Source organism: Akebia trifoliata, chromosome 6, assembly GCF_017979445.1.
Source record: "Akebia trifoliata isolate Shusen 1 chromosome 6, ASM1797944v1, whole genome shotgun sequence".
NCBI lineage: Eukaryota > Viridiplantae > Streptophyta > Magnoliopsida > Ranunculales > Lardizabalaceae > Akebia > Akebia trifoliata.
In genome coordinates this window covers 28,541,397-28,551,039 of record NC_141380.1, presented here as the reverse complement: position 1 = coordinate 28,551,039, position 9,643 = coordinate 28,541,397, and the positions used below count along the sequence as shown (strand labels likewise).

At 32.1% G+C, this 9,643-nt stretch overlaps 1 protein-coding gene across 1 annotated transcript; it reads right to left on the bottom strand.

Annotated features, from left to right (window-relative positions):
- Positions 1-6,068: 6,068 nt before the first annotated feature.
- LOC147400643 (uncharacterized) lies at positions 6,069-9,086 on the bottom strand. Its single transcript, XM_086446416.1, has 6 exons — positions 8,809-9,086; positions 8,607-8,689; positions 8,168-8,256; positions 7,921-8,045; positions 7,758-7,834; positions 6,069-7,059 (listed from the first exon to the last, which is right to left on the bottom strand). The coding sequence occupies exons 1-6, from the start codon at positions 8,976-8,978 to the stop codon at positions 6,440-6,442; spliced, it is 1,164 nt and encodes a 387-aa protein (XP_086302542.1). The 5' UTR covers positions 8,979-9,086; the 3' UTR covers positions 6,069-6,439.
- Positions 9,087-9,643: the final 557 nt, after the last annotated feature.

Here is a 9,643-nt window from a genome sequence, read left to right as displayed (position 1 = left end):
TCTTAGTTGTGAATTTTAATAGTTTCTAGAAGGGTAGTGTGTTGTTTACTTTTGACATGAAGGTAGTTCTTCCATTAATATTATGTGTTATTATTGTAGAAAAAAAATGACGAGAAGAAATGATGAATTTTGGGAATATACAGATGATCTAAAGGGATGTTTCATTTGTAAATTTTGTAATATGAATTATCATGGGGGAGTAGCAAGAGTGAAATCTCATTTGTCTCAACAATCAAAGCGGGATATTGCATGTTGTTCTCTTGTACCAGATGATATTCAAGCTACAACTATTTTAACTATTAGAAAGAGTGGCCATTTTTACAAGAAAAGAAAGACAACACCATTTTCATCACAATCTGAGGAACAAGATTCGACATCAGGTTTACATCAAACTACAGTACCAGTAATGTGTCACAAGAAAAATAAAGAATTTGTCGATAGAACACTTGTCCAAACATTATTTATGAATAATATTTCATTTAATATTATTCAAGATGCATCATTTATCGAATTTTGTAGGGCTCTTTCAAATTATGGTATTAATTATTCAGTGTCATCATATTCAACTTTACGTACAAAATTAGTACATAATGCCAAGGCAGAAGTTGATTAATATGTTTTAGAAATTAAAGACTATTGGGTTCGAATGGAATCATGGTGCACATTTATGTCTAATGGTTGGACTGATTTAAAAGGACGATCTTTTATAAATATGATTGTATACTCTCCAAAAGGAGCTATCTTTTTAAAATTATTTGAAAAGTCAAATGAGAGAAAGGCATATATGTATCTTAGAGATTTATTTTGTAATACTATAGAAAAGATTGGAACGAAGAACGTTGTGCAAATTATCACGGATAATGCATCTAACTATGAAAGTATCGGTCAAATGATTATGGAATTGTATCAACATATTTATAAAACACGTTGTGCTGCACATGAAGTACAATTACTTCTTAAAGATATATACAAGGAAGTTGATTGGGTACAAAGGATTTTTAATAATGTAAAAGAAGTTGTGGATTACATGTACAAGTATATTACATTCTTGGTATTGATGAGAAAGATAACAAATAGGAGTTGAAAAAGTCTTGTAAGACTAGATTTGCATATCATTTTCTGATGCTTCAATCCTTTTTAGAAGTTGAAGATGGGTTGCACCAAATAATTGGCTCACTCGAGTGGAAAAACATGAAATATTCTACTTCTGAGATGGTAAAGAAAATAATAAATACAATTTAAGATACTACATTTTGGAATGAAATTAGAGTACTTTGTTTGGTTGATGGTGAAAGATCAAGTACGGGGTACTTGTACGAAACGATGTAAGGGGCAAAAGAGTCATTAAAACATCGATGTGATAATAATCAATCAAAGTACATAAAACTGTGGGAATTATTTAATTGAAGAAAAGATATAAATATTCTTCATAATGTTTATGCGGTTACATTTCTGAACCCATTGTTAATATCAAGTGGAAAATTTATATATTATAATCCGAAAATTAGAAAATGATTACTTTTTATTGTTGAGAAGATGTTTGACACAAGTTATGAACATAGGGCATTTGGTACACAAATAACATAGTACAATACTCAAAGTTCAGATATTTTTACTACTCTGACAAGAGATCAAATGGAAACAATTCACTCTCGTAAGTATTTTATTATATTATTTTTAAGTTATTTATTAATTATAAATACAAAATAATGTGTTTTTCATTTTTTTTAAAACTTACATATAGGTATGTGATAGTCAGAAAACGGTGGACCGATTCCTATAATTCAAAATATTGCAATTTGTATCTTAAGTCAATCATGTAGTTCTTCATCATGTGAGCGAAATTGGAATGCATTTGAAACTATACAAACGGAGAGGAGAGATAGATTAACACCTTCTATGTTAGAAGATTTGATTTACATAAGGATGAATTCAAAGATGAAGATTAATTGTGGTGATCTTGAAAAATGTGATACAAAAATAATTAATCTTGAACAACTTGGGAAACTTCCAGAATACGATGATGATTGTGAAGATTTTAAAAAGAAAAACGAAATTACACCTAATTGTGAAAATATTCTTTTTGACGAGCTATTTGATCCATCTACTTCGCATTAATAACTTTTTAGAAACGATAAGAATTTTTTTTTTTTGAATTTAATTAGATCATGGTACATGATGATTTTAGCATTAATTAGTATATTATGTTTTATACTTTTCATTTACATTGATTAAACCTAAGTCTTTATTTGCGAATATATATTTTATTGGATAAATGTGATTGTGGATTGCTTACTTAAGATATTTTTAATTTAAATATTGATACTTTGATTAGTAGATTAGAATTGTTAGGTTATATCATATGTTATATATATCCGAATTTTTGAAAGTTTTAAAAATTGTGGATCCGAATCATTCTCGAACTATTTCCATATCGTATTTTTACCGTCCTACTTTTTTCGTCAAATTTTTTAGCGAACCGGTGTTTCGTTATCGCGAATGATACCTAATTTATTTTTGTACTGTCTTTTTCTCGTCCATCAAATTGTTAACTATGCTCACAACTATCCACTAATCCTAAAATACACAACTTACCAATTTAACATTATTCCCTTGAATTGGTAACAGTGATTGAATCAGCAGAAGTATCAATGTTCTCGTTAAAAGTAAATGAATTGGATATAACGTCTTTTCTAAGCAATAAATGTGTCAACATTTGAGGCATCGAAAATAAATTGCATCCAATCACAGGCCTTGTCTATCCAGTTAGCACGCCCAACTACCACTCCGTATTCAATACAATTTTTCTTTAAAAAAAATTACCAACGGCTCTATTTTAAATAGCTTATATTGCCACACCAACTTTTACTAATGGCATCCCAAGATGTGTGCTAATTCTTTGATGATTTACATATGAACGAACTCCAAATTTGATCATGACAAGTAAGAATTTTAGGGTTAGATTTTGTAATGTGGCTTATCTTAGAGTTTATTCACCCAAGGTTTTCTAAGAATGCCTTCAAGAAGATAAATCATCTCAGATATGAGAAATGTGATATCTCTAGTATTATTTGATGTGCAATTTATAATTGCATTGATTGGTATATCATAAGTAAACGTTTTTATGGTAATAATTCTTTTCTAAAGTAAATGAATACTTTAATAGGCACATTACATAGGGCTTGTTCCAACATGAGTCAAAGGAGGTGGGATTCGATCATCATTTTTTAAAATATAGGGGAGCATTCTTAATTTACCTTCTTGTTTATGGGTTATTAAAAAAATATATTTTTTATTCAAAATAAATTTAGGATCTATCCAAGAATAATTTTCTTGCACATCATGTGTCATAAAATGAGTTTTTTTATTTTTTTGTTGGTAATTTTTCATTTTCTTTTCTTGAAATGATTACCCAATGACTTTGGCCTTAATCTTGGCATGTATAACTGGCTATCTAATCAAAGCTGTCCAACTATAACTTCTCATTTAATATATATAAAAAATTCTCATTTATTGTATTATTATTATTAATTATAGATTATTTTGGGCTTCCATATATTGTTATTTTTAGTTAATCAAAATACATAAAAAATTGCATGGCCTGCAGAGGTGCTGACCACATTGTCAACTTTTTTATTTTGCCCAAAAATATATTTTCCCTATTTTTTGACCTTTTGAAATACCCCAAAAGTGTGCACACTATTTTTTGTATTTCTCACGACAACTCTCCCAAAGAAGTCCCAAAGCAGGTAACCATCTCATATAAAAAGCATGGAAACTTTTTCAAATCTTCTCAAACTTTTTTAAATGTCATCCAACAATTTTCTCAACATTCCGAGATCTTTTTTGAAAGCTTTCTAATATTTCCTTAAACTTTCCCAAATCTTCCCGAACACTCTCGAAAACACCTTAACATTGCTCTCGAAAACCCTAAAAGCTAGCTCAAATGAATATTCCTAGAATCTTACTCGAAATCCAAACACCCTTCTCAACAGATTCCCAAACATTTTTTGAATAATTCTAAATACCATTGTAACCTTTTCAAAAAACCTCCTAGACCTTTCCAGAAATCATAAAATCGTTTTCAAAAAACCTCAAAGTCTTTTCGAAAATCCCCTAAACCTTTTCCCAGAAACCCAAAAATATTTTGAAACATTATCTAACTTTTCCTATAAACCATTCCCAGGAATCCTAATTCTTCCCAAAAAGCTTGCCTAGAAATCCCAACATTTCCCAGAACCCTAAAATTTACATCAGAATCCCCAAAAATAACCCAGACCCTTAGGATTCAATCCCTACCCATTTCAAACCTAAAACCCTATGATGTCCATTGATTGTGGGATGGGCCAGGAATTGTTATGACTGAATTCCACATTCGTGCATGACAAGACACCCATCTGCTTAAGCAAACATATATGAATTTTAGGGTTAGAATTTGTAATGCAATTTTTCTTAGAGTTTCTTCATCCAAGATTTTCTGAGATTGCATAAAAGATGAAAATCGTCTTAGATATGAGAAATATGGTGTCCCTAGTCTTACTTGGTTTGCAATGTATAAGTGCATTGATTGGTTTATCATAAGTTAAAGTTTTTGTGGCCATAACTTTTTTTCTAAAATGAAAGAAAACTTTACTAGGCACATTAAATACGGCTTGTTCCAACACGAGTCAACGGAGGTGGGACCAACTGTTATTTTGAAAATATGGGGGAGCATTTTTAATTTATATTTTTCTTTAAGGGCTACTAAAAAATTAATATTTAGTTCAAAATAAATTGGCCCAAACATAATTTCCTTGCACACCACATGCATAAAAAAAGTACTTTCTGGTAATTTTTCATTTTTTTCGTATAGCGGTTACCCAACGGCGAAGCACTAAACCTAGCATGCACAACTGTCCAATTTAACACTATTCCCTTGAATTGGTAACGATGACTGAATGAGTAGGAGAATCAATGTTCTAGCTAAAAGGAAATGACGTGGTTATAACACCTTTTCTAAGCTATAAATATGTCTGCGTTCGAAAAATCCAAAATAGATTGCACCCAATCACAAACCTTGTCTATCTAGTTAGCACGACCAACTAACACTCCGTATTCAATATAATTTTTCTTTAAAAAAAAAAAAAAAACACACACACACATAAAATACCAACGGCTTTATTTAAATAGTTTCTATTGCTACACCAACTTTTTACTAATGGCACCCCAAGATGTGTACTAATCCTTTGGTGATTTACATATAAATTGAGATGTTGGTAACTAAAGTTGGTGTGGCTATAAAATCTCTCTGATTTTATTACCATTAATTATAACTTATTTTGGAGTTGCATTGTTGAATATGTAAGAAATAATAAATTAATATATATCACATTTAGGATCACCAATCAAAAATATTCCAAAAGAATTTGAATTGGACTATTTTAAAATTGTTTACTAAGTTAGACTTGTATTTTAAATTCATATTAACGTAAGGCTGTGTATGGTGGCTGATCTGACTTTGACCATGATCCTGTCCAGATCAGGTCGTTGACAGTTTTTTATTTTTTTATTTTTTAAAATTTTAAATTTTTGACAAACACCAAAGATAGGGGTAATTGGGCAAACATGATACAGACATGTAATAATGCTAAAGACATCCTTATCAAAACTTGACATGAAATACCAAAATTGCCCACACCACCATTAAGTTGAGGGGTACCCATATTAACACCATTATCAATAAATTAACTAAACATACCAAAATTGCCCATGTCACCCTTAAAAGTAAAGTATCATTCTCCCTAATAATATTATAATAATATTATAATAATATTATTCTCGTCCAAATGAATTTAAGTTCTAAGTCCAATTCTCATACATTTTGACATTGATTCTAAATAGAAATAAGGAAAAAATAAAGATTGGGATTCGTTAAAACACAAAATCCAACAATTGGGATTTAGCTTATTCTCGATAGTCGAATTTTATGTTTTAATAGTCAGGATTGGTTGTATTTGTATTTATCATTTTTTTCGAGTCTCTAACACCCAAAGAAAATTACTCAAATCCAATGGACAGAAATCATTCAATACAGAGTAAAACCACTAATAATAGGTCAGCCAAACATCATAATTTATTCCTTTTACATATGTGATAGTAGTTTTCTTTTACCACAAGAGATAAAAGGAATGCCAAGTCTGTGAACTAAAAAGTTTATTTACATAGAAAATTGTAAATTAACCCTTAAATAACCACTGGAAAAACCCCAAGAAGAAGAAGAAAGACTGACCCGACCCGACCCGCTAAGACCCCCGTTGAGTCTTTTCATGTTCTCAACGCAACCTCACATACACAGACAGACACACAGATCCCTATATACAACTATACTACTAGACACCAAACCCCAACAAATAAAATACCAAACTCAACGACCCACAAACATGTTTGTTCATCTATACATCTAAGACCAGCTAGTAATAGGATTCGGGTTTGGATTCGGATTCGGATTCGGGTTGGGGTTGGGGTGCGAAACCGAAGTCGTTAAAGAAGAGGCCAAGCATTTCTTTTCCTCCTCCACTTTCATCAACAAATCCCCCGCAAATTCATCCAAATCTTCAAATATATCATCCTTGTCAATCACATCATTATCATCTTCCTTAACCTCTTGGTTTCCCACACTCTTATTTGTAGTATTATCATCGAATAGGACTTCTATGTTCTCTTCAAAGGCATTGATTTTGAATAAATCCGATAATTCGATAGATTTTTCGAGGGGAATATCGGGAATTGGCAATTGGTTGAATCCCAAGTCCATGTTGAGGTGCCATTGCATTTCTCCGATTGGGTCCTCGTTAATCTGCATCTCCGATTTCATAAATTGCGAGATTTCTTCAAATGGTGTTGCTGGTGGTGGTGGTGGTGGCGGTGATGCCAATGGTGCTAGTGATGGTGGTGGTGGTGGCGGCGGCAGTAATAGTTGATTTCTCATGTAATGGGTGATATCGAAATTAGTAACTGCATTTGTGCCTCTGTATCGTATGGCCGCCATGTCGTATGCCTCAGCAGCTTCTTCTTGGGTACCTATTAAAAATAATTGAGATTAAATCAAATATCACAACTTTAAAATAATCCTAACCATCCAATCATTCTAATCAACAAGATCATCAAAGTCTAATCCCAAACATTTCATCAGATTGACTAAACAAATCATATTTTTCAATTCAATTCTATCGGGAGGGAATATAATCCATCAATTAGTTGGGGTTCATAGGTATATATATAAAAATAGGGTTGAGTGTATTAGAGTAATCCCATATATACCAGTAACCAAACAAGTACCCTCCGTTCTTAAACAGTGATATTTTCGTCTTTTCTTAATGAATTTCAAAATATATATATATATATATATATATATATATATATATTAAAATGATCGGGTTGGGTACGAAACCCACACCTATCGCAATCACCAAATAATCTAAAAGAGTTTAAGAAATGTGGGTCGGTCTCACATCATCTAATAATGGGCCCCATATACCATCGCCATGAGGTAGAGAAGAGTTTTAGTTCACGAACGAGTATGCATGGCTATAGATCCACGTGTACATCCGCACGTGCTCTAGCCAACTAAAAGCTCGAACACGTGCCAGCTCACGTGATAAAGCCACCACCGCTACTAATCAGAACAGAAACTGACCCACAACCGAACTTTCAAAGAACATCCCGACGAATATCTCACACACACACACACACACAAGGAAAGTTGAAGAGATTATTACTGAAAGTTCCCAAATAGAGATATTTGTTGCCATAAACACGGCCAATTCTCGCCTCCCACCGTCCATTATGATGGTGCCTGTCAAAATTCCGGCAATGTGTGTCAGATTTCAGTCACCGGAGAACCCAAAAATCTGGTAACTCAACAAAAAAAAAAATTGTTACCTTGCCACCCCACGATACTTAGAAACACCTCTAGCGAATCCACTGCTCCGCCGTCGCAGCATAGCTAAATACTCCTCCTTTGACACCATTTGCATTTCTTGAAACTCCTTTGTATATGTATTTAACTACATTACAATTAAAAATTAAAGATTAAATTTAAAAAAAAAAATACAAAAGAAAACAACAAATAAATCCAAAAAAGCCTCAAAATTAGATTATTATTTTTAATATAATTTCATTAAATTACCGGAAAATTCAAGATGGTATCTGAACCCCAGTGCTTAAGAGCAGCAAGATCATATGTGTGTGCTGCAGCCTCCTCATCATCATAAGCTCCTACATTTTTCAAATTAAAAATTAAAAAAAATAATAAAAAAAGATCTATACAGGATCTACTAATTGCGCCGGAGAGTACTCGGCGCATGTTAGCATTTTTATTTTTTATTTTTTTTAAGAGAAGGAGAGAGAAAGAAAGAAGATTTGCAGCTTACCTAAATAAACTAAAGAACGACAAAAGCCGCATAAGAACGTTACAGTTGCAGATCACCACACAAGAAAATAAAATTAAAATAATAATCAGATCAACATGAACAAAACCCAAAAAAAAAAAAAAATGATTTTTAAATAAAGAAACAGAGACACAGACACAGAGATCTTCTCTGTTTATATGGAGATGTACTCATCACCTTGTCTTCCTTTCTTGTTCTGAATCGGATTCCAAGAGTTCTTATCCCACAGGTGGGCTTCAAACCTACCTGTCCACCTATGCCTAATCATGCAAACAGATTTAGATCAAACCCATATAATAAAAAAAAAAACTCAAATTTTCATCTTTAAAACAAAAAATCTAAAAAACCCATTAGAAAAAATGATGAATGAGAACTATACTTAGTGACTCCTCGGTAGTTTGAGCTTCTCTTTCCTGCAACTTGTTTGTCTTCGTTGAGATTTCTTCTGTTTCGTTTGATGTTTAGTTTAGATGGTTTAGTGAGAGAGACAAGTGAAGATGGTTCATTAGATGAAGCTGAAGAAGAACAAGAAGAAGGAGACCTCTTCATTTGAGGTGGATTTTTGCTAAAATGGGCATAACTTGGGTTTCTTAAAAACTTCTTTTATCTCAGCTTTTTTTGGTAACCTAAGTTGGTTTACCAAAGCAGGGGTGAGTATAGTTTATACTTATAGTAGGGTTCAAGTGAGGTTAACCTTGGGTTAAGTAACTGCCTTACACTTGTCTAAATGTATAGCCATGCTCCCAATTAGGTTTCTTCTCTAGACTGCCAACCCTGGTTTGGGCATCTAAAGTCCTCAAGTTTTAGTGAATTTTATAACTACCCCCCTTGTTTTAGAAACTAATGATATGCCACCCTTGACCAAGACTAATAAAAAGACCCAAAAGCCCTCATTTTCAAACTCTAGTCAAAATCCCTTAATTTTTATTTTCAAAAACATGTCATCTTTTCCAACCCTAAATTTAATCCTTAAACCAACTCCTAAAAATAATAATAAATAATAATAATAACGAATTTGAAAATAACTGATTTTAAAAAGAATTTTTGCTAGAGTTTGAAGATGAGAGTATTTTAGTCTTTTTATCAAAAAAAAAATGAGATAAAGGAGTAAGTCATTGATTTCAAAACATAGAGGGGTATCTCAAATATTTATCAAAATATGAATACAAAGGAGGGGATTACATTTACGTGTCAGCCGTTTTTGTCGGTGTTAG

Excerpts from the sequence above, each read along its gene's own strand:
- LOC147400643 (XM_086446416.1), bottom strand. The coding sequence starts at position 8,978 with ATGAAGAGGTCTCCTTCTTCTTGTTCTTCTTCAGCTTCATCTAATGAA. Across the intron at positions 8,690-8,808 it reads AACTACCGAGGAGTCACTAA|GCATAGGTGGACAGGTAGGT; the intron begins GTATAGTTCTCA and ends TTGCATGATTAG. Across the intron at positions 7,835-7,920 it reads AAGTATCGTGGGGTGGCAAG|GCACCATCATAATGGACGGT; the intron begins GTAACAATTTTT and ends GAATTTTGACAG.